The 25568-nt window shown below is 42.5% G+C and overlaps 2 protein-coding genes across 2 annotated transcripts in view; both read right to left on the bottom strand.

Annotated features, from left to right (window-relative positions):
* The window catches only part of LOC106657043 (calpain-C), a 70051-nt gene extending 58669 nt beyond the window's left edge, over window positions 1-11382 (bottom strand). Inside the window, exon 1 of the mRNA XM_014378289.2 lies at window positions 10966-11382. Coding sequence (XP_014233775.1) covers window positions 10966-11043 — 78 coding nt within the window. The 5' untranslated portion in view covers window positions 11044-11382. The remainder of the gene's footprint in view (window positions 1-10965) is intronic.
* Window positions 11383-23025: 11643 nt separating this feature from the next.
* LOC106656852 lies at window positions 23026-25365 on the bottom strand. The gene is made up of 6 exons (XM_014378007.1): window positions 25236-25365; window positions 24933-25183; window positions 24651-24874; window positions 24216-24575; window positions 23444-23512; window positions 23026-23257 (listed from the first exon to the last, which is right to left on the bottom strand). The coding sequence occupies exons 1-6, from the start codon at window positions 25363-25365 to the stop codon at window positions 23026-23028; spliced, it is 1266 nt and encodes a 421-aa protein (XP_014233493.1).
* Window positions 25366-25568: the final 203 nt, after the last annotated feature.

Genomic DNA, 25568 nt, shown 5'->3' with positions numbered 1-25568 from the left:
TCTGCGGGGCATCCGCTGTGGGTGGATATAGATAAAGATTCTCCCATCGACATTGAGAATCGATCATGATTATTATATCGATTGGGAATAGATGTTTTTACTCGCGTGCAATGAGGATGTTGTTCACTCGTTAAGTATTCGTTTTTAAAAAAATTAGTAATGGGGTACTGACCAAAAAATGAACAATTTGAATTGTTTGCAAGACACTGGCAATTTTTCTGTTTCAATCATCGAGCGCACTTTCAATAACCTAAAAATTATGATTTGACCGTTTCAAAAAGTTTCGACCAGAATTCAATCTTTTTAAATAAGATAATACAGTTTTAAACCACCAGATGGAGAATGCCACGATCTGCAAATCTGCAATAGGCAAAGTGAACTAATTGTATATTGTCAAATGACAAATCATGGTTTTTAAACACCTGGAATTTTTTTCTTTATATTGCTTTAGGCCTTCGCCGCTAGGTGACGATTGCCATTATTCGTAAATCTGCAAGCGGCAAAGTAGAAATAATTTTATAAGTCAGAGATGTGTCAGATTAGTAGTCAATTATGTGGCTTCCTATAGGACCTTCCGGTGTTGGAATAACAAGCTCCTTGGTAACTTCGAAGCCCTGGCGTCGTTTTCAATTTCTCCCCGCTAAATATTGTGAATTTTCACGCGAAGGTTTCGACGCAATACTCCCCTATTAATCGAACCGCATTTATAATACGCAGTCGAGAGTTGAGCAAGTCGCGGATCATAAAGGACACGCGGCTGCACATAATTTCACGTTGTAACTACTCGCGCTCGCGAAATCTGATCGATCTCGTTCGAGTACGCGTCGCGGGTTGAAATTGGAAAAATTATGAAAAATATCTAGCACACAGGTACAGCAGTGCGGGAAATTTAATTAAACCTGTGAGTCCAGATCTCCTATGTAGTATAGGGCAATGACAAGCTCAACGTGAAACACGACCGCACCCGTCAATAATAATGACGACCTAATGACGACGACGACGATGATGATGATGATGAGGAAATGGTGAACTGCGGCGATACATCTATAGTAATGAGTTTTTTTTTAGATATGCCTCACCGCGGTCGCAATCGACACACAAAATCTCTTATCTCCTCCATTCGAGTGCACCGGAGCAACGAACAATAACAATAACGAGAAGATCATATAAACACGTAGCGCTGCGCCCCAGTGAAGGAACGCGGGGAAAGGAAGTGGAACTTTTTCTGGTGCATTGTGCAATTTGGTGTGTTTGTGTGTGTAAGTATGTGTGCGCAATAAGCCATTGGCGCGTGACGCCTCGATTCCATTGTTTCACATTACATTTTTTACTTTTTATTCTGAGCCAAAATTAGTCGTGAATCGCGATATACGATATATATTTACGCTTAATAAGATGAACGTACTTTTGAAGAAAAAAAGATAACTCATAGTTTACGCGGCGTTTATGTACATATTCCTCTACCCCGAGCTGCGTCCAATTCCTGCGATAATTCTTTCTTCTGAATCGCGCGCTCGCGCCGAGGCAACTTTCAACTCTTCGCGATGTGCATAAGTACCAGCAACGAGCGAGCAGAGTCTCGCGAAACGTCGTAAACATTTCCTTCGCAAGCCGGTCAAGTTATTACCAGAACTATTTTCCAAATAATAAGGCTTATTTGTAACTTTCTTTTTTTTCCCTCTCTCTCTTTCTCTCCCAAGCAGCAGCTCGTGGTCTGTCTCTGCAGCGGCAACGGCACGAGCACATGATTGGCACGATTCTTTTCTCGTTGTTTATATCGTAGAATCACACTCGAGATAACCCGGCAACAGCAGCGATAAATAAATTAATCCTCCTTTATCAAACGACAGGCCGGTAATTTCCAGCCGTATACGACTTTTCTCACCCTAGACTCCTCTATTTATGCGTATGTATAATCACACTCACCGAGTAAAATCCTCGTTATACATCCACGGTATACGGAGATTCTTTCTTTCTTTCTTGCGCAGCGGCGCGCTAATCTCGCGCTTTTGCGCGAGCGAGATCCGAAAATTGCATAAACGTGTAAGGTATGAGTGTACGCTCGCGCGCGCGCTCGTCCGTGTCCGAAGCTAGCTAGCTACATAGAGGATATATATTCAGCAGTGAGGTAAAATCGTTTTTCCATGGAAAAACTCGAGAGTCCAGAGATTTATACATCATGAGAAAACGAGAGAGTTGCGAGCTCTTTTTCTCCTTTTTTTCTGGAAAATTTACATGATCCACTCGCGAGCTCGAACACCAATCTGTTATTTGCGCGTCGTTGTGTTGGATGTACGCCATAAACGTAAACGAGGGAAATGCCTTATGCCGTACAAGCTCTGGCTTTGCGCCGGATACGATATTTTGACGAACGACTGCGAGGCTCGTTACGAAAATGAATCTTACGCGCGAACAGATTCAATTTTTCAATACGCGAAGATGCGAAGCTGCAAAAAAAAAGGAGGACTTGATGTATGCGAGCCACGAAGCGTCGACACTGTATACATACACACGAGACTCAAATGAGCATGTGCCAAGACGCACACACACACACACACACACGAGGTGTGTAGGTACCCGATACTTATCAGCCGTGAAACTTTGCAGCCCTTGAGTACGAGAAGCGAGAAAAAAAGGTGAGAGATCGGCGCTTATGTACGCGGATGGCGTGAGTAATCGTAATAGGTTCCCCTCTTCGAGGCATCATACACGTGTGTACGTGTGCAGGGGGATACTTAACATATCGCGTGCACCGAACAGTACTATATAGCTGCAGCAGCATCAGCTGAGGAGAGGTACATATGCACACGAGCTCGAGCGATGACACGAACATATTGTATGGAAGAAGCTCGAGAGAGATAGGCTCGAGATCTATAAAGCACGCTGCCATCTCGGCATTTTTCAAGCCCAACGTTTTTTCCGATCGTTGCTTCAAAGTTTTTTATCATCTCGCTGATTAATCTACGATACGCAGGCCCATAAAGGGCAGTAACCGTGCGGCGCGTATCAATATTATATTATGCACGCAGAGACAGACGATTATGTAAAAGGCATATAAAAGTTGGCGATGCCGCGCGCGGATTCCTCAAGCATATATATAGATAGAGAAAATTGAAAAGCCATATAGCCACTCGATCATCGACGAGAAGAAGAAAGAACGAAAGAAAGAGATTCTTTATCGGCGTCGTTTCGCTGCGCTACGACGACGACGACGACCCTCGCGCGTCGATCCAATTAATCGTCACGGTCGCGTGTTTTTTCTCTCTCTCTCTCTCTCTCTTCCCGCGCTCGCGAGCCAGAGTATTATAGGTACAGAGAGCACGCGCGGGGTTTTCAACTTTTATCTCTTCTCGATAGCTATGTAAGCTTTTCTCTCTCTCTCTCTCTCTCTCTCTCTTTACCCGAGGTAGAGGGCACAGCACAAAAAAAGGACACGTCAAGCCGATGTTTCACTGTATATATATATGCCGATCGCGTATATATACCTATGTATCGCAGCGTCTCGATCTCCCCTTTATGTATGTTAGGTGGAGGTATACTCATACTAGCTACAATTCGTGGTGCTTATGGCTGTTGCGGTGGCGGAGGCGGCGTTGTTGGGGCCACGCACTACTGGAGCACGCGATTTTATATATATAACCGCCGTCGTCGTTGTGCTGCTGCTGCTGCTGCACTTATATAAAACGCGACTCGTAACCTTGAACCTTTGCGCGGCACACGTCTCGCGCGGCCGGGGCATAGCTTTGTGTACCTTGAAAATTGCTGCCGTTGGCGAGCTACTGGTTGCTGCTGCTGCTGCGCCCCCACACCCGTAAGTAGTATACTTATACTTTATATGCTGTATACGGTAGTAGTTTTTCAAGCGGGATAGGATCGTTGCGAGAGAAATTATTTCGCACGTGGAAATCGATTTTATTATTATCCGAATTACGTGTTGGTGGGTTAAAGCAAACAAAGGATTGGAAGTGAGAGAGAAAATGGATGTGTATAAAGTGGGATTGGCTTTTTTACGAGCACAAAGTATAATATTAACAGCTGATCGAGGCACAGAGCTCTAACGATCGGCGACGCATTACATCGCAAATGTCTTAATTCGTAGCTCGTGCGCAGCAGCAATAAAATAACGACAACGGCCTCGCCAGGAAGATAACCGACGTTTTTCCAATACAACGAATCCTCGCGATACACGCGATCGCAAGCGACACATATTTTCCAAGTTTGCAGCGATCGAGGAGCTAAAAAAAGAAAAAAAAAGATTCTTCGCGTGCGTACATTGCAACAGAGCTTGCGCTGCTACTGCCGCAGCTGTGCGCGCTATAATGTGTTTTCAATACGGAAACGCAACTTACACACGGATATAAACTTCCGCATTTCATTAACATTACAACTAATTAAAATCCTCTATATGTAAATGTCTCCCTCTAGCTAGCTACAGAGGAGTTGGACGATGGCTTTTGCACGAGCGCACACACACGTGTGCGTAGTTTTTCACGGCCAATTTCGATGCGCGCGACGTGGTGTGGTGTGGATTCCGCAGCTAGATTTTCTTAGCTGCCGTGTAACGCATGAATAGGTGTGTATGTGTGTTGGCTGTAGCTGCGCTCGGCCGCGCTAAAGTCTCTAAATAGAATCACGCCAGCTAGAACGAAAACGAGCTGTATATATATATATATATATATATATATATATATTACGGCCGTAATATAAGAGGGTGCATCGACTGCAGCAGCTGAGCCGAGAGCAGCAGAGTAGAGAAGCAAAGCTCTTATATACAGCATCCTCGGAGGATCTTGAACTCTCTCTCTCTCTCTCTCTCTATACCACTCTAGACTCCGAGGCTAGGCATAAAAAAGTCTTTAGATCTGTATACAGAGAGGAGAGAAGAGAGGAGAGAGAGACCGCTCACAGCAGCGCATCGCCAGGACTAATTTCATCCTCGGGCGAATGCTACGTAACGATATATAGATATTTTATCCCTTACCTCCACTCGTTCGCAGGCGCGCGCGAGCGAGATCGCGAAACCTTTTTTTTTTCTCTCTCTCTCTCTCACGTATACATACATATATTTCTAAAGAATCGCGGCGCGGTGCAACAGGCACAGCTATGCAGCGTGACGTATGGCGATGGCCAATTACTTGGCGTATATATATTTTCAAACATCATCTGGATACGCTATATACGTACGAGCACGAACAAGCCGAAAGGATTTTCTGCGTCGAGAGAAGGAAGAAAAAAAAGTTGTTTGAGAAAGGGAGAGAAAAAAAAATTAAGGTTTTTCAACGCTAATATACATATAAGTATCGGAGAAGTCGATAGAGGTGTTAATATTTCCGCGGAGACAAGCGTCGCGAACGCGATTATCCACGGCTACAATCGTACAACTCGCTCGACCGCTGGTCGTTGCTCGCAATTTTCTCGTGTACATTATGTTTATGTTGCGATTGCGGTTTTGTCCGAAAATTTTGCAGTTTTGCCATGCCGATTCATCGAGACTCGTGCATCGATCTGTATCAAGGCTTCGAGCTCGCTCGGTGTCGATTTTACGTAACAATACATACAAATTTTGAATGCACATTAAATGTAAAACGAAATTAATCTAACTTACATTAAAGTTCATTGGAGGTACTTTTCCCTGAAATCTTCGTTGAAAACTCACGGAAGTATTCAATTATACGTACATTATTTAAAATGCGAAAATGAACCATAGAAATTTGAACAAATTTTGAAGAAATTCGAACAATTCGATTCCAAATCAGTATTTCAATGCTGATTTAGGGTTTTCTTCGATTGTACAAAAAAATTTGGGAAAACTAGTACCAGCCTTTGACAATAGATGGCGAGTACCTTCATTTGTAAAGCTGCAAGTGGTAAAGTAAAAATAATTGTATAAGTCAAATCAATCAAGGTTTTAAAATATTGATTTTTTTTATGTGCTTTGAATAAATGTCGTTTTTAACTTTGTTACAAATCTGATTGAACTTTAAATTGAATTTCATCTCTACGCGGATGAATAAAACCACCTCCACTTTGACGCCAATTTCAACGTCTCAATATTTTTAACAGCGAACGCATAAGCGACCGGTTTTACCGATTCGTATTTGTGGCTAATTGTCCATTAAACGCGCACTCAGTGTACTCTGTACTCAATGGCAGTATTCGAGACGTCGCTCGAGTGGCGCGTGAAAAATCGCTCGCACTCGAGGCCAACTGCAGCGATATCATCGTGTAAATAAAAATGTAACAAAGTGGCAGCACATTATACTGTTGTGACAATTGTGTGCCAGGCTCCAAGCTTGCGTGCGCATACTCGAATGTATAATAATATCTATAAATGCAAGGCAACGATTACATTATAACGCACGGAGAGAGAGAGAGAGAGAGAAGAACCTAAAAGAGCCGCGTTTAAGAGAGAAAAAGCAGTGACAGCGCAACAGACAGCAGCAGCATAATGGCTCGATGATAAAATATACCTATATATGAGAAGCGACGGTAGCTCGCGTACACGCATACGTGCATATACAAGCATATAAGTAGTATAACATATAGCGAACACAGGCAACACAGCATCCACTCCCTCTTGTCATCTTTCCAGACTTTATTACGCTCTCCCCATTTATATTCAGCAGCTATACAGCAACTGCAGTTATATAGCGCACAAGACGATGAAGGTATTGAACCGCGGGGCTGAGCGCGGGTATAGATATACTTTATAAGCGCGGGTGTTCTAGCTCGCGTATTTATTATATGTTATGTATAGAGCTACCCGCATTATTACAATGCCACGCCTCGAGTGTCGTGTGTCTTATGTGTTGGTTTTGTTACGTGCCTCGATACGATATGATTAGGCCGAGCGGTTGTGTGTATCTGGTCTATAGGAATATAAGTTTCTTCCGACCTTTCCCCACTTTGTCTGTATCCGCTTTCGATACCGATCGAGCAGGAACGAAGCTTACCGATTTTATCAATTTTTTTTTTTTTTAAACAACAACGACGACGACGACGACAGCAACGAGATACAAGTGTACAGGAATGACAGAAAAATGTTGCACTCGTCGACATGATCGCTCGCTTATTTTATAGGAATGCGCGCGCGCGGACGGCGGGCCGCCTACGATCAGCTGCGCGATCGCCATAGCCACGATGGAGGCCAAATAGCAGCAGGTAGACAGCCTTAGAGAGAGAGAGAGAGATTGTCATATAATGACATAACGTAACGGGGCCCTCCTGTAAAGACAGGTATGTCTTTTCGCAATGGCCTAATAATGACATACAGTGGTCGCGTGTCGATCGCTGCTATATTTATATGTCTGCAATCACCTATCGATTATGATTTGTTCCGAACATTCTCGAGTTCCAAAAATTGGATCATTTTTATTTTAAACACGAGACTATGTCGTGTGTAATCATATCGGAAGTGTCGAGGCAATTGTATACACATCACGTTGCACGACGACTATTACCACTATATTTACTACGCACTACTACCGTGTGTACGTACGCGAACCGCGAGAGATCTCGAAACTTTTTTTGCTCCATCTTTTCTTATACGCTGCTTACTCTGCTGCTCCTTTCTCGCGACGCGCGCGCGTATCATCGTGGAAGGCGCGCACACAGCACGGCGCACACCGTGTCGCGCGCGCGAGCGCCTCTTTTCTGTGTTTCGAGGTCGCCCGGCGAGTCGCGTGTATACGTACAACACACCGCGAGCGAGCGAGCCTTAATATATATATGGTATATCTGTATATTATATATAAATGTGTAGCGGCTTTCGAGCGCGTGCAAAAAAAAAGGACGAGGCGGAAGTGCACGTGCCGCGAGCTTGAGATGCGCGCGACGATTTCGTCGTCGTGTATATATACGTTCTATAACAGCCAAGACACGACACCTCGACGCTATTTTATGACTCGAGTTACGACGATGATCGGCGGATTCTATATTATCCACATACAAACATGACGCGCCGTGAAAATTTTCCCGATTTTTCCATGTATCCGAGCGTGTCCTCCTAATTTATCGACAGGTGAAAGTTTTCCCCATCGGCATAATGGAAGATTTGCCATATGTACGCGCGCGCGCGAGAGTTCGTCGACGGAGCTTAATTTGCGTTTATGCATTATGCGTACGGCGTGTACGATGGTCAATTTGATCGATGAAGTGGCCGATTGACAATTGCAGCACGACGGCGTACGTACTTTTCAAGGAGGGAAATGAGTTTTTTCAACCGACAACAGGATATTGAACGTTTCGCGACGACGACGACGACGACATGAGCTTTTGAGTGCGGATGGCATGCAACTTTCGCGCGCTTAAATGCCATATTGCGTACGTTTAGTAATTGCATTATACGTGCGAGGCGATCTACGATTATTCGCAATTAGAATTCGCATGGATCGATTTGAATTTCTTACTTTTTTCGGTTCAATTAGCAGATATATCAACGTACACGTGCGCGGCTCTCGTTGTGCAATGTTATATTATACTCGCGGACGCGATTATAATATATATAATGCACAATCTCGCGAGACGCCTCGTTACGATTCACTCGCGGTTGTTGCCTGCGAGCTGCTTGGCCGCTACTACTAGTACTACTACTACTACTACTATGCGCCGGGGCCTTCTTTACCTTTATTACGTATGGAATACAATGACTCACACGTTCGCTTTTATTATACACAAAACACCCACAACAACAACTGTATATATATACGAGGTTGAGGCGGAATCATCGGGCAACCTTTTGCGGGCGCCTCGTTGCGATTCACTCGCGGCGCTGCTTCTTGTGCAAGTATTACATATTATAGCATACTTTTTTTTTTACTTTCTCGCGTGCACATAGGTGTAGGTGTGGGTTATACGTATACGAGTACGTGTCGAAATTTACAACACAAAGATATTATATGGAACCTGTGCGTACGCAGAAAACAAGTGTAAGTATCTCTTACTCTTTTTTTTTTCGTATTTTTGCGCGCGAAATATATTTTTTCCCCTACGAGATTACGATGTAAGCGAGACGCGCGCACCGATAAGAAAAACTCGAAAGTTGGGTATTTCAACTGTGTGTGTACTCCTGGGTAAAAGCTTTGATACATTTGTTAGCCTCGGCCTCTCTCTCTCTCTCTCTCTCTCTCGTCGTCGAACCAAATGAAATTTGAATAGAGAACTTCGAAATCACTGCAGCATGCATCCGTAATCTGATAAACCCAAGCGCCTCAACAGCCGACGCCGCCAAGCCAAGCCGAGTCTCGAGTTGCTCCAATTACACGTGCGCGCGCGGACGTTGAAAAGAGAGAGAGAAAGAGAAAAAAAACTGCACATTAGCTTGTAAAAAAAAAGTTTTGCTCTCGAGCTTTCCGATGTAAATAGATTTGCGCACCCGTTAACAGGCGAAGCTATACGCAAAAATCACTCACGGCTGTAGGAACTTAATATAGAATGATTGCACTGCAGAGAGCATATATATGGTTGATTCTCCCGAAATCTGCTTTTTCGAGTATGGAAAACGAAAAAATGGTGAAAATTTTTTTGTCATATTGAACGGCGCGAACTAGTTTACCCTTTTTTAAACAATAAAATATGAATAATTATTGAATCTGGGGCTTTGATATTTCGTTTTACGAAAACTATGTCCGATTTTATGCTTAAAATCGACTATTTTGGGTTACGGAGGTGACACACACGGAGGTGACAAATCGCTGCTTTGATCAACTATGTAAGAAAAATAAGAAACGCACAAAATTTTCCGCACAACCCGAAATTTGGTCATGAAAAACGAGTCTTTTGACGAGGCGAGCGGTTAAAAAGAATGATCATAGCTCGAGATATTCATGTCCACGGAGGTGACCGTTTTTTTGACACACGTGAATTTTTCAATAGAATAATTATCGCAGCATCGATAAAATGTAAAATTTGAACCCGCAACCTACACCAATCGAAAGCTGGGCTATAATACTTGACATTTACGTATCTAGCGACATGAAAAATGAGTTAGCGACCCAAAGCAGGCGGTATGTTTGAAATTATTCAGAAGCATGATTAAAATCCGAGACATTTTTCAATTGCGTGGGAAATTTTTTTAAAACATTTTTCAAAGCCCTAAAATAGACTTAAACTTTACTCTGGATGTATAGAAGCTGGTCTCATAGTTATTATAGGGTCAGGTGCTAATGAGAATGCATGGTACATGCAAATAGAGTTGATTTTGAGATGTAGACATCCCACGGAGGTGACATTTGGCATGTATATCTTCACGGCAAATTTAACTGACCCTAAAAAATTGAAATATTTATGTCCTATCATGAAGAATACAACAATATTGAATGAATGACCGAGCCAGTTTTGGCTCATCTTCACTATTTTAAGAATATGGCATAAAGACATGCAAAAAGCAGATTTCAGGAGAATCAACCATATATGAGTATACAAACATTTTCACAGCGCACGGCTGAGGGAAAATGTGTATCAAGTATGCATGGGATATTTAACGCCTGTATTTTATGTACTTTTACGATATATCTTTCGAAAGTATATAGTTGCTCGCGATTATATATAATATATATTTTTAATAGCGGAACCGTGTCAATATTACGTAAATATTGTAGTAATATTGCTACATTTTTCATGGGTTGTTGTTGTCGTTGTTGCATTACAGTACATACACACAGAATAAAAAATTGTCCGGATGCTCGTCGTCGCAGATCGATATTATAAATGTCTGTTGTCTCTCGAGTCTGCGGCCAGACCATGTGCTTTCGAAATTCCGGCGCGAACATATTATACGCGCGGAATCGACGAAATATTTCGAATTCCCTTATACACGTCCTCGGTAAATCACGGCCATAATTTTCATATTAAAATATACACGCATATAATTATATCTCTGCGTCTCGCGCGCTTCGAGTTCCTCTAGTTCTGCCCTTCGAGCCGCGAGTTTTATTTTATTTTCATCAAGTAGATAGGTGTACTCACGTTAACCATTCGGATTGATTCGTCTCTTTTCGGATGTTGCTTAGCGTGAAGTTGACCGACACGCCTCGAGGCTTGCATACACTTTTTTTTGCTAGGAATTTCCTCGTGCTAAAATTTTTCTTCTTCTTTCTATACACTCTGTTCGTCGACCTTCGCGCACAACAATATGTATCGGTATGTGTATACGATTTATAATATGTAATAAAGCTGTATACAAATGCCCGATCGATTTCACCAAAAAAACAACAATAATACGATATAACAATCACATGATCGAATAATGAGAATCAACACAATTTATCACACAAACTTCCCAAAAAAAGTGAAGGAATCTCAACGATATCGAGTAACGAGCCTTCGATAAATCGAGATCGGCAGCACACCCGCGAAAACAGAGTTAAGAGCGAGTCTTTGCCAAGGCGGCGGTTGAGTACCGACTGGCTGGCTCGGCTCCGTGTATCATAGGAGAGGCTCCTCTCTGCGGCCTCAGCTCTCTCGCGGGAGTGAGCCGCGAAAAAAGAGTCCCTACTTCAATCTTACGTTTTATAGGTATATATGTATGCGTCGTTGTGTGTGCAGTATCGGTGTGCAGTGTGCAGAAACTCGATGTGCCGGAGAGAACGGTAGCAACAGCCGGAGCTCGTGTGTGCTGCTTCTCTCTCTCTCTCTCTCTCTCTCTTACTTGCTCGCTCGCGCTCACTCGCTCTTTCGAGTATAATGCCCAGAGTCAGTCTGCATGTGCAAAATGTGCATGAGGCTTTCTCTCTCTCTCAGCGGCACTCAAGAGTCAGCAGCGGCAAAGCAGCTATCTTACCTGTCTGTGTGAGTGCGTTTAAAAGGAGGGGATTTCTGCCTTCTCTCTCTCTCTCTATGTACAAAAGTTTCCTGTGTATAATGCGAGAACTCCAGACTTGCATAGGTACTCTCATATACATGTGTGTTTGTGTGTGAGTGAGCCTCTGGTTTCATGTTCAAGTACTCCACTGCACACCGTACTCGACGTCGTCGTACGTACGCGTAGCTAGCTAGGCTCTCTGCGAGCTCCTCGTGCTGTACGCGCAACTATAAGAGAGAAAAAAGCCGATGCGCTCTTGCTAGTAGGTATATGCGTATCCACGCGCGCGTGGGTGTACATGTCTATGTCGAGATGTATTTTGCCCTTCGCTCGCGGCAGCCAGGCAGCGGCTCAAAGAAGAAAAGCGCGAGGGTGGTGCAGTATGCAGCACATTTCCGTTATCAGTACCAACGACGTACACTATATGTGCACAGGGGCTAAAAAATATAAGCGTAGCAGCGAACGCACTACCGCTGCACGAGCCCGAGACAACTCGCTTCTTTTCAATTTTTTTCTCTCTCTCTCTCTCTCTCTCTTTTGCTCGTTTCTAACTTTGCATGTACATAGGTACATACGCGTTGCCTAGGCATCGTGTCGCGCGCGCTGTTTGTCCATTCTGTATACTACGGCTTCTCTTTACGCTTCGCGCGCGGTGCACGATAACAGCTAGACTTTTTTTGGCTGCAGCAGCTACGGAGCAGGTCTATGTGATATGATTTACGTAAGTCGCGCGCGACACGCGTAAGGGGTGAAAACGTATAAATATTATTCGCAACTTTGATTCTATTTTTTTTTTATTTGTCGTTGAAAGGAGTTCGAACGAAAAATAATGTCACGACTATTACGAGGTATAGGGTAAACACGGGTGGGTTGCATTGTACGCGTGGGCGAAAGCAGCAGCCTGCGCACTTTACCGCGAGGCATAATACAAGCAACGCGTAGAAAAATTACTCGGCACAATATGAGCGAGAGAGATATCGCAAACATCGTGTATTCTATACTTATGCGACACGTGTTGTCGCGCGTGCGATTTATTCACCGAGTATATTACGCTCCAATGAGACAATCTAGATACAAGTGTTTTACTCCTATTGTTTTCTAACTGTATGCTGCGGTTGAGCTGTACACAAAGCACGACAGAGGAATGGCATTGCACTGCGACGAGAGAAAAATTTTAACTGACATTTCAGGAATGAGGAGACTAGATTTATTTTTTAATGGTATGTTCATTACTGGACTTTTCTGTGGATGTAATACAGAAATTAATTACTTTTGTGAAAATTTTAATTAGACTTAGCTCATTCAGTTGAAAAACTGGATGCTTTTATTTAAAAAGAAAGTAGCTGTAATTTTTCATTGAGAATAAATTTTGAACCATCGAGTAAACCGCATCGAGAAGGATAAACGTCGACCCTGTACTCCATCTGTCATTTCTTTCTTCCGATTCGAATAATGTGACCGTCCTTCGGTAAAGCAGGACTCGCGAGGCTCGAGCTAAAAGCTGCCGATTATAAACCAGCTGGTAGAAATTCTCAGTCTAGTTTTTAGCTAACGAAAAAGTTTCTTGGATCTAAGATTAAAGAGAATGGTTACTTTGACACTTCTAAACTATGCTTAGACGTATACAATCGTTTTCACTTTGCCACTTGCAGATTTACGATTATAGGTACGACGCCATCTAGTGGCAGAGGGTTGCATTAATTATAATTGAGTTTTCCCGAGTTTTTTGAGCAATTAACGTAAAAAATAAATCAGTATTAGAACCTTAATTTTTAGAGAAAATGTTTAACTTTAAGTATTAAATTAGACGCGTATTCTACGATATTTTTACGATTCTCGGGATTGAATTTTAAATAAAAGTCGCATACTTTTTCTGCCTAGTAATTATACTATGCGATAGGATGATGTTTAGAACGAAGTGTTTAATGATTTATTGTAGGGACTTTTTACTTATGCAATTATTTTTACGTTGCCCCTTGCAGATTTGCAACTATTGATACTCGCCATCTAGTGGTAAAGGCTGGCTTTAATTATGATCGAATTTTCATACGTTATTTTTCTGTAAGCAGGTGGAATAATTTCTTGTAAAAGCATTAAAATTCATGAGATTCATTCAAATTTAGGACTTAATATTTTTTACTCAACTATATAACAGAAAAATCACCAGTATTATTAAATAATTTAAATGGTCACTTTTTGCGAAAAATGAAAACTTATATGCAATTTTTCATATGTAACGGCGTGTCGTTTGATTAAAACATACATGTCTTACAAAAATATTGACTCTGCCCGCATTAGAAATTATATTTCTTTTTGCTTACCTTTCGTCAAGCCCTTATCGTTGCGACTTCGCTACAGTTGAATATTGTTCAGCTTGCGGTACTCGCGAATACCACCACCTGCTCTTTTTTTTGTATCTTCGCGATGCGGGACAGAAGAAGAAGAAAAAAAATAGCTTCAAATTCAAATTCTCAGTTCGTAGTCGTCGAGCTGAAAGTATACCAAAGACCCTAGTGAGTGACAATATGCATCTGTCCACGTTGGATGGATCGGCCGTCGTTCTCGTGTCAGCCAGTGCGATATCTCTCATTCTGCTCGCCAAGAGGTATCTCGCGAAAATCAAACTGTCGTCCCAGGGCGTGATCCAGTGGCTGTCGGATATCGCGAACAGCATTTTAACCGCTGTTCTGATCGTTCTACATCGCTCGTACGTCGTGTCCGTGAGCGAAGTCGATCGAAGCTCGCGATCCAAAAGTGTCGTTGATTGTTCGCAGCTGCAGTACGCGATCATCTTCGTGCCGTTCGTCAATGCCTTCGCCTCGCTCGTCGTCGCGACGGCCAAGTGCTTCGCCGAAGTGAATCGTGTATCGAGGCTCTGCAAGCTCCAAAGAAAAGCCGAAGCTAGAGACGAGGAGGAAGCTGACATCGACATAATTCCCGAAGTACAGCAGCCGTCAAAGTGTAATAAATGTTGTATAACCGGCAAGAGATGCAGCAAGAGTCTCTGGTCGATGCTGGCCCAATGGCTGGTGCCGGCAATTTTCAGCGCCACCCTGAGTCTCGGTGAAAAGCTCGATCAGCGTCGAACGATCACCAACGAGAGTCTCGGTTGTACCTACGCGATGAATTTTCCTCTACTCGAGAGCGTCGTATGTCAAGGCGTCGATTACCTCAAAAGCGAGGATCACTTGATGTTCGTCGGCTTGAACGCGACCGATACCCTTGAAGTCATAAGAAAGATCTCCGAGATTTTGAAAGATGTGTCGACGAATTTGGAGGCAAATAAGTCGCACTATACCAGCGAGCAGATGATCGATATCGTGGAAGAAGTCAAAGAAGATTTTCGCTCTTTTAGAACAGGACGTTTGTTGCAATTCGATGCTTTGGGAACAATCAACTGCACGGAGGAGCATCGGAATGGCACGCGGTTGATGATGAACGAGCCAATGATGTCCAGTGATTATTTAAAAATTCACTTGAGCTCGTTTTTCTCCATTATTTATCTTTTGGCTATCGGAGTTTCGAGTTTATTGTTATTTCTATCGCGTAAAAAGTGCCAAAAACTCGATTTGAGAGTCGATCGCATCGATAAAAATGAAAAATCGGAGAAGTCACGAGAAAATGCGTGCGAACTAATGCAAGAGTGCGAAAATGTACAAGCTCATTGGCGCTTGATATTGATCAATGCCTTGGCAACGATCACGATGTGGAGTCCATTTTTTGTACAATTGATAGCCAAAATCTTGCTCTGTTATAAAGTGCCCGATTGGTTATCCGAAGTGGCTTTTATCGCCACCGTGCTATTCTCCGCCTTCAAAAATATTTTCAATGCCAAGATTACGCAAGTTCAAAATATCCAGGAACAAAGCACGAGCAAGAGCAATATCGTCCACCCGAATGCGTCGCAATCGACTTTTGTAAATTAATAGTTAAAAATAAAAGTAACAAAAAAAAAGTAAAAAATAATCAATCTCATTTTTATCCCCATTCTCACACCCTCGCCCATCGGCGCATCGAATTCGAATTTTTCGCGCGGGAAAATTTCGCGCGCGATCTGCGCAAGTACGCACTTGAACTTTTTGCAAGTTGCATGTATATAGTATGCGGACTACACGGACTGCGAGAGACGCGACACGGCCAGAATAGTAGAGTCGCATTAAATGCAGCAGTAGCAGCAGCAGCGACAGCGACAGCGAGCGCATCTCCGTGTGTATGAATGCGAGTGCGTGTGAGTCGCATGAATGTGTGTGCATGTGAGTCGATGCTACCAACAGCCACCAGTGCAGTACAGTGCAGTGCACAGTGCGTCGTCTGCTACTTGCTTACAAAGCACATCATAGCAGCAGCATAAATCGCGAAGGAAATAAAGCTCGTCCGTGAACGAAATCAAATTTCGTTCGTTCGTCGTCGCCTCGCGATAATCGATTTTTTTTTTCCAGTGCGTGGGCTGGAGCTCGTAAACACTGGGCTAGTCGAGTTCACGGGTATTCTGTGCCACAGAGTGCACAGAGACAGAAAGGTGAGTCGATCAGTGTTTGTATTTTCTTCAAGGCTTTCATTTCTGCTGTGGCAATAATAATTTTTCTTGGTGTCGCCGAGCGCGACTAAAATGAATAATTGATGGCTCGTTGATGCCTCATTCGCGAATTAAAATACCAGTCGAAATTCGTGCATTGTTTATCGAAGCACAGTGCAGTTGATAAATTGACGTTTTAGTTTTGCATTCTGCTAGTTTGGACACTTTTTCTTGATAATGATTAAAGGTTATGTTTTCATTTATTGATAACGTATGTACTGGCATACGACAATGAACTCGCTGCATCTTGTGCAGACGACTTTTTAATCGTTATTCGAATGCATTTCACGTCGTTTCCTAAAGATAAATCGATAAAATAATAATCATCGAGTGAAAATTTTTTGTAAATCATGAATTTTTTATTGGATTCAGAAAAATTCGGCCGGAAACGCACTCGTCACGCCGGGGCTCGCCCGCCGCCACGGCCAACGGCGTCAGCATAAATCGCGGCGATGTCTTCAGGAAGTTTCAGTTTCTCACGGCGCGGCAAAAGTCCCCCAAGAAGATGCTCAACCAGTGGCAGGTGGAGATCCCCGAGGAGGCGAGCGAGGCCCTGACCCTGGAGCGCTTCGACGCCTACCTCGGCCGGGGCGTGAGCGTCGACTGTCTCATCATCAAGACCCAGCTGGAGCACAGCGGCGGCATCGGCTGGATCGACAGGGCGGCCAACGTCGGCGAGCGGTCCACCGACGGCAACGCCGCGCTGCACTTCGCCGTGCTGCGCAAGCGACGCTACCTGCTGGATTATCTGCTGCGCCGGGGCGCCGATCTCAGCATCAAGAACGCCCGGGGCGAGACGGCCCTGGACATGCTGCTGCGCAGCCCGCACCTGGCCGGCAGCGAGGAGGCCTTCTGCAATCGGCAGGAGCACGAGTGCGACCTGGAGATGCTGGCCTGCCTCGAGCGCTGGTGCCTCGAGGCCTACGGCGAGCGCCACAATCTGCGCCCGATGCACTTTCGCAGCGCCAAGAAGGCTCGCGTGGCGACGCATCATCGTCAGCATCGCGGCCAGCGAGCGCAAAAGTGCACCAAGAGCGACCTGAACAGCGTGATCGGCCGAGACTGCCCGATCTGGCCGGGCTGGACGGCTCTCCACTTGGCCGTCGTCTACGGCAACTGCGGCGAGGTCAAGTGGCTGCTCGACAACGGCGCCGATCCGGGGGTGCGCGACGCCGACGGCAACACGCCCCTGCACTTCGCCCCGCTCAACTCGACCTTCAACGCCGATCTGTTCTCGCGCCTGTTCGTCTACGACTCGGACACGTTCGGCGGTCTCAACGGCCTCAGTCACTTTCACATAGCCTGCCTGAATCCCAAGTACATCGACGTGGCGAGGGAGTTCCTGAAGCGGGGCCACTCGCCCGACACCCCGGCGAGGAAGGGCAAGCTCTACTACGTCGATCACGATCACTGGACGCCCCTGCACATGGCGGCCAAGCACTCGAGGATCGATCTGCTCAAACTGCTGCTCGAGTTCAACGCCAAGGTGGACTCGAGGGATCAGAAGGAGTGCACGGCCTTTCACATCAACGTGCTGCTCAACAGGAACGTGCACTGCGCCAAGCTGCTGCTGGAGGCGGGCACGGACTTCGAGACGGCCTGCAGGGGCTGCCTGAAGCCGCTGTCGCTGCTGGCCTCGCCGTTCTGGACCGAGCCCATGGGCAAGGTGATCGTCATGCATCTCAAGAAGCTGATACTGCTGGGCCAGACGTTGGCCGACGACACCCTCATGTATTATCGGCTGATGCTGGCCAAGCTGACCAACTGGGACGAGGACGGCTTCGAGTTCAAGTGTCTGATGGAGCTGACGATCGTCGACGAGCTGGGCCTGAGGCCGATGCTGCTCTTGGCCGACGACGACGACGAGCGACTCGAGCGCTACGCCACCAAGCCGGAGCTCCTAGAGCTCATCGCCAACGGGACCGAGTTCGAGCGCAGATTTCCCATCTACGGCTATCTGATACGGCGCAAGTACAAGGCGGCGACGAGGCGTGCCGAGCGCAGACGACTGCTCGAGGAGGCCAGCGTGAGTCTGGCCAATGCCCTCGGCCCGAGGCTCATGAATCAGGACACCGCGAGACACATACTGCTGCACAACTTCAACAATTACGCCCTGCAGAACGTCATCGCTGCCATGACGTTCAGGTAGTAGTAGCAGTAGTAGTAGTTCACACAATTTGACTGCTGATCAGTATAATACTTCTCGTTCGTTTCGCTGTTGTTGTTGTTGCTGTTGTTGAAAAAAAAAGGAATAAATAATGATGAATAACCGGTAATCGATGTAACGATTGATGTATGCGATGTGATATATTTCTAAAAAAAAAAAAAAGTTATGATAGAAAAAAAAAGGTGTATGTTGTTTATCGAGGCAATCGAATGTGCGAATATATTAATATAGAGGCGCGCCGATCATTTCACCATTGTCGTATGAACGTTCTTTGTGATTTTTGTACAAATACCGATGTAATAACCGATGTCTAATTCACAGAATGATGTATTTGCAATTATATACATATTATGTAATATCCCACATTATGCATTTGACGATATAGGAATGATGTTGTTTCTTTTAAATGTTTATTATAGTGTATTTTATTGAATTTGGAATTTTTGAAGATGTTTTTGTTGACAAATTTATTTTGAGCCACGTATGAGTGTATAAAAGAGAAGTTTGTATTATTTACAAAAATCATGTTGTTTATTAAAAATTATTATACTTGTATCAAAACTTGACCAAGGTGTATAATTTATTGATTTTTAATTCGTGACGAATTTCAAATATTTCAAGTTTATTAATTATTTTTAATTTACCCTCTTTGAAACTGATTGATTAGAATATTTAAAAATACATTATCAGTAATTCACGTGCTTTTCTGAACAAAACGAGCTTGCATCGTAAAAAGCTCATACTTCGTTTGCTTCAAGTTTTTTCGTACGTAAAGTTGAAAAGAAGTATACAAATATTTGAAAATTGACTCCTTTTATATTATCTATATTCTATATAGAATATAGAATATAGAATCTATAGAATATAGAATCTATAGAATACAGAATATGAAGCGAAAATACATCAGCTTGCAGTACAACTGGCTTTACGAAAGGTTTCATCGGCTTTCTCTGCTTTCATTGAGCTTTTATCGAAAAATAATGCAAGCTTACGTAAAAGCTGATCAAAAAAGATTCAAATTGTTTTTAACAATCTCCGTATACTTTTTTTTTATTAATTCTAAAGGTTAATTTTATTCTTTATCAACTAACATAGAATACATACAGAAATTATAATAATTCGAGAACTTGTAAACATAAAATACATTATTCCAGTTTCCGTTAAGTTTGATTTAGTTAACGAAATTACCATAAGAATTCATATCGAAGTGAGTTTATCTTCTTCATCTTCGAATACCTACTTACGTTCTAATTAAAACGAATACTATTGCTTCAAATTTTGTAGACCTCAAGATAGTAAAAAAAAACTCAAAAAGCCCAAAATCCGCGAATGAATTATTCTATCTAGTTTTGAGCCAAAAATTATTGTTCATATTTTTACATTTAAATTCATCTATTCTGAAAATGTTCAGTAAGTTTTTCACACGAGATAGATAGTAGATTTCATCTTAAAAGTTACTGAAGTTAAGAGGGGCACTGCTCATCACGCAAGATAAATAAAAAATAAGAAAGATTTTAACACTAATTAAAATTATTCAAATCTATATTAAAATTTCACGTTCAAAGTAATTGTATCAAGTGTCGGTTAACGCGTTTGAAAAGTTCGCAAATCTCCTTTTGTTTTGTACCACGCGTGTTTACATTACTTACTTGAGCGCTTGGTCGAACTCGTCTCACGGCAGCCGATGTCGAGTCGTTCGATTTAGCGTACACATTACGATCGTCGCGCAGAGTAATCTTTATAGAGAGATCGTGTCGACCGTAGCAAGCGAAATAAAAAGCAAAACAATAGTTATGTTTTTCAGACAGCCTGAAATATCTCTCGGCGAGGGTTTAGAAAGATTGACGAGCTTTCTAGAAAATATCAACTGGGAGAATGCAGCCGATCGACTCGAACTTCTCCGACGACTCGACCCTTTGCTCATAATGAGGAACGTGGTACAGCAGCTTTACGATCTTCGAGATATTTTCCAAAAGGAGAACGTCGAGCACCTTCTCGAGGATTCCCTGTTTGTTTTGGACGACATGGGTCAGCGAATACGATTCGTCAAATTCGTGTCTCGTTCCGGCTACAAAGACGAGCCCGACATCGACGAGACCGGAAACCAGCTGTTGAATCGCGCCACGCCGATACATCGCGCGCACAGATCCTTGATGCCCGGTAAAATAACCATAATTCAAGAGCTCTTCCAAATATACCACGCGAATTACGAAGACGACGGTTTGACGCACCTTCACGTGGCCTGCGAGTACGGCTTCCAAGACGTCGTCGAGAGAATCTTCATCCTCGGCGCGGATCCGAATCTCCTACCGGAACAGTTGGACGCTACGCCGCTGCAATTGGCCGTGAGATTCGGCCACGCGGATCTAACCGAGCTGCTGCTGATAAACGGCGCCGATCCGAACTTGGCCAACCGTCGCGGAATGACGCCTCTGCACGTCGCCTGCAAGACCGACTGCGGGGCCTACAACGTGGTGACTCGTTTCTTCGCGGTCAACGACAACGAAAGACGGCGGGTGAACGTGGAAGCCCGAACACCGGAGTCGGGCCGGACACCGCTGCATCTGGCTATTCTCTCCGGGAACGAGGAGGTGGTCGAACTTTTGCTGAGACGAGGAGCGCACCCCAATTCGGCCGACGCCAAGGGACTGACACCTCTGCATTGCATTTGCAAGTCCGAGAGAAATGTAAACTTGTTCGGGGTGTTCGACAAAACAAGCCGTCAAAAAGGATGGCTGGTGCCGCTCGAGCCACTGGACAACGAGCTCCGGACCCCGCTTCAATGGGCAGTGGCGTGCCTCGCGCCGAATATCATCGATTCTCTCTTGCTCGCTGGTGCCCTCCTGTCGAGCTTCTCTTATCCAGATCGAAGTCACTTCAACGAGTGCTTCGAATCGTCGTTGACGGGTGAACCGGCCGAGATGAAATTAAAAATGGCGTTTGGTCTGATGGGCGTGATCGAAGCTCTGGACATCGGAGGATACGAACCGAAGCTCAGCGACGTTCTGACGATCATGTCGTTGTTCGCCGAGCGGAACTTGTTCGACAATTCGCATCTCGAAGCGAGCGATTGGTACGACGACGAGGAGTTCGCGAAAGTAGCAAAAAAAATCATGATGTATTGCGAGGAGGAGGAAGAGGAAAGTACGAATCTGTCCTTCTACGACCTAATCCAATTACCAACCAAAAAGGCGGCGCAAAAACTCATGTATCCTTACAGCTGCTGCGACCAGTGCCGCGACCAGTTCTGGTCCTCTGCAAATATGGGGATGCTGCCCGAGGCATCCAAAGACATTTGCGCCCGCTACTTCTGCGAGAAAATTACGAGAACATTTTTCCGGCAAATGACCGTGGAATGTTTCTATCAGCTCGTGCGCCCACTCCTGATACTCGATTGCTGCGAAGAGATCGTCCATAAGTTGCCTGTCAAGGATTGGTACAATATTTGCTTGGCGGTTGGTTCAAACCAAAGCTCGCGATGACTCTTGTATTTTCGTGTAACCATTGCTTTGAACAATACAAAATTGTATATTATACGTTAGTTGAAAGGGTACAGCAAAGAAAAAAGTATCCGTATACGTACGGATGATTGAAAAAAAAAATCATTGATGTAAACTTCGATACATTAGTTGATATTGAAATAATATTATTAATGACACTACGACATATGAGCTTTACAATCAAGTATGTAAATACAAAATGACTACGTATTATATTTTTAAATTTTTTTTATAATTCTGCACATTTTCAATAACATTAAAATGAATAAATAAATAAAATCTGCTGCCAATATATTGGCAAAAAGAACTCGCTCCTAAAAATACGATTGCTCTTTTTTTCTACTCATCAAGTCCAAAATATTGTTGGAACTTAAAAATTCAAAGCATCTAGTCATGGCTACTGCACCTAGTTACAAAAAAATTTATTACGAACTAGCGAAAAAAAAATTTCTTAACAGAACAAAATACTTCATAACTTTTTATATAATCGTTAAGTCGGAAAATAATTGCTTTACTATTATTTAGATACAACCACGAAAATAAACCATGAATGGAAAAATTAAAGTACTTTGTAGCAAGAAAATACGATTTATTGAAAAATGAAAAAAAAATTTCTGAACACAAAAAATGTAATAACTTTTTAATGTGACTTTCATAATCATGTTACAAAGATTAAATGCACATGAATGTCCTTAAAATCATAATTTGATTGTTTCAAAAAATGTACAATAATACAATATTAAAATTTACCATAATACCACTTTAAACATCCAGCACTATAGATAGCGATGCTCTTTCAGCTACAAGTCTGCAAGTGGCTACGTAAAATTAATTGTATAACTCAAAGTACATTTTTGGAAAATTGTCATTATTCTTTGAAAATTTTATTGATTATACAGAAATTATTATTGCAATTATTATTTGCATTTTTAAACAGTACTCTTAACATAAGGTTCATAATTATAAGTAAAAATTTTAAGTGCTAAATATCCAGCAGCGCCTTTTTGTAACTCTTGTGAAATAATCCAATTCTAGATAGAGGAGTTGGCTGCCTAGTTCCTACCGGTTCTATATCCACGAATGGTACAATAGTCTGCCCTACATCGTTTTTTAGACTACTCGTTGTCAGAGTCAGATGTTGTCCAGGGTACGAGTGAATAGGATTATTCAAATGGTGATCTGATGACAAATCCACGTAATACAGTTGAAGTTCGCTAAAATAAACTTTTTCATTATACATGCTTTAGAGAGGCATCAAACAGAGTACGAAGCATAGTTATTCGATTTACCTGAGGTCATGAATACTTTCTTTATTGTGGTACCAAGAATAATTAGTTTTCAATTTTCCTTGTTTATAACTAACAAGGAGAGCCTTTCATCTGCGGGTCACAGATCCTTACCAAACTTGTTTGGGGGCCTTCTTGTACATAATAATGAAGCCCCCTATGGTTAATTTATTCCAATGGGCCCTGGAAAGAGTTATAGAGCAGAAAAAATTATCAAATATAATATAATGTTAAAAAAAACCACTTATTACTATCAGGCCTTGTACAGTCAAGTTTAACTCTCTCAAAAATATTTGTACATGAACTTTTATGGATTCTAAACACTTTTGCAAACAATAAACAATTGAACTCAATTGGTTTGCTGTGTAAGTTTTAAAGAGCGCACCAATTTGAGCTAAAATTAACGTACCAAACAATAAATATTGATGTAAATTATATGAAAATGTTTTTATTTGTATAACTCACATATACCTTCTCTTCACCTATTCCTGACACTCATCTGGAGTGAATTTACATATGTTTTGAGTGCGTGGTGAGAAAGAAATAACAGTAAGTTTAATAAATGAAAACATTTTTACATGATTTAATATAAATATTAGTTGATAAAAGCATAAATTTTAGCTTGAATTGGTTCGCTCTTAGAGACTTTTTCAGTAAACCAATTGAGTTAAATTGTTTATTGATTGAAAAGGTGTTTTGGTCATTAATAACTCAAAGTATAAATACTTCTCAGTCAGTTAGACTTGACTGTGTAAACCTGATACCATTATACGCTAATATATGGTATTTTATACATCATATTATATTATATACTTTATGGTGCTTTATAATGGTTTCCAGGGCCCATTGGAATAAAGTAACCATAGGAGGCTTCATTATTACGTACAAAAAGACCCCTAAACAAGTTCGGTAAGGATCTGTGACCCGCAGATGAAAGGCTCTCCTTGTAAATTCATGTCCTCGGGCCTCCAACTTTAAAAGCCCTCCAGAGTAAGTGAATTTTACACCAGTTATAACCATGTCATCATCGAAATCAATATCGTTTAGCTCAACTGATCTTTTGTCCCAGCTCAACCGAAGATAGTCGACATCAGCCTTCACATTACTGTCGGTAATGTTATATCTGTTAACTTTTGCCCATGATTTTGTTTTCAGATCGACTATGCCCGATTGTAAAATTGCAGCTTGCTGTATCTGAAGATGAAATATGTTGTCGATTTTTATTAGACGAACTCCTATAATGACCCTGAGAAAAAATAAAAGTATAGCTCGTAAGTTCATGATAACGAGTAAAAGATAGTTTTAACAGTAAAATTCTTACTTGTTTCGATATACATCTGATACAACTTCTTTCAAGTTGATATAGATATCCATATTTAGATCGATATCATTTTCACATGTACATAAGCAAACTTGGCAATACCAGAAGTCCCGAAGATGTTCGCTAAAGCTAGTTATTCCTGCATTGCACAATCCTGTTTTTTCACCTAACAATTTCCCATTACCACCTTCTACGTATTGGTACCTTCGTTTACTTGTGGCATTCTTCAAAAAAGTGTGATTAAAAATTTTATCAATTACAAAAATGCATTTCTAAATTTACCTCTGTATTGCACATCGTTATGTGGGAGTCGAAAGATTCGCAATTCCTCACAGTACCAGGACAAATATGTATAAAATCAACGCAATATGGCTTGACTACACCCATTTCACACATATTTGAAGCTTCAGTGTATTCAGAACAGTCTCCATTGCAACGGGTCCATGAATAATGTCCATCTACTCTCGTCGACAGACCAGCCTCAGGTTCGAATGACTTGTAAATAAATGGGCCGAATTTTTCAAAAGTGACACCTAAAAAAATATTAATGTTAAATGGCAATTTTGGAAAATTATCACTTCTCACCTTCTTGAGGATCCGAGTTGCAATTCCAAAATTCACGAGATGCTTTTGACAATGCTTTTTTCACAGCCGATACAGCTCGACTCGACCTTTCAACGAATTCGTTTGATGCATTTTGACTTTCCCACGTCATTACTACTATCAAAAGGACACATTTTTATTTTAATTTGAATAAAAAATTTTTAATCATTGCCCTCGAAGAAATGCTCAACGTTATAACGATATGGTAACTAAAAATATTCAAAAAATACTCTAAGTTTTTTGGTAAAAATGATAAGCCCGTTTTAAATGACTTAAAAGTGGCCATTTAATTGTTTTAAAAAATATAGACTAATG

The sequence above is a fragment of the Trichogramma pretiosum genome, unplaced genomic scaffold (genome assembly GCF_000599845.2).
Source record: "Trichogramma pretiosum strain Unisexual culture from Peru unplaced genomic scaffold, Tpre_2.0 scaffold106, whole genome shotgun sequence".
NCBI classification, from domain to species: Eukaryota; Metazoa; Arthropoda; class Insecta; order Hymenoptera; family Trichogrammatidae; genus Trichogramma; species Trichogramma pretiosum.
The sequence above is the reverse complement of the archived record's forward strand: the minus strand, read 5'-3'. Positions and strand labels throughout refer to the sequence as shown.

Bases quoted from the DNA above. Each gene is read 5' to 3' on its own strand.
- LOC106656852 (XM_014378007.1), bottom strand. From the start codon at position 25,365: ATGACGTGGGAAAGTCAAAATGCATCAAACGAATTCGTTGAAAGGTCG. The intron at 24,576-24,650 runs GTAAGAATTTTA...ATTTTTTCTCAG, and splicing joins TCAGATGTATATCGAAACAA to GGTCATTATAGGAGTTCGTC. The intron at 23,258-23,443 runs GTAAGGATCTGT...AGTTTATTTTAG, and splicing joins AAGGCCCCCAAACAAGTTTG to CGAACTTCAACTGTATTACG.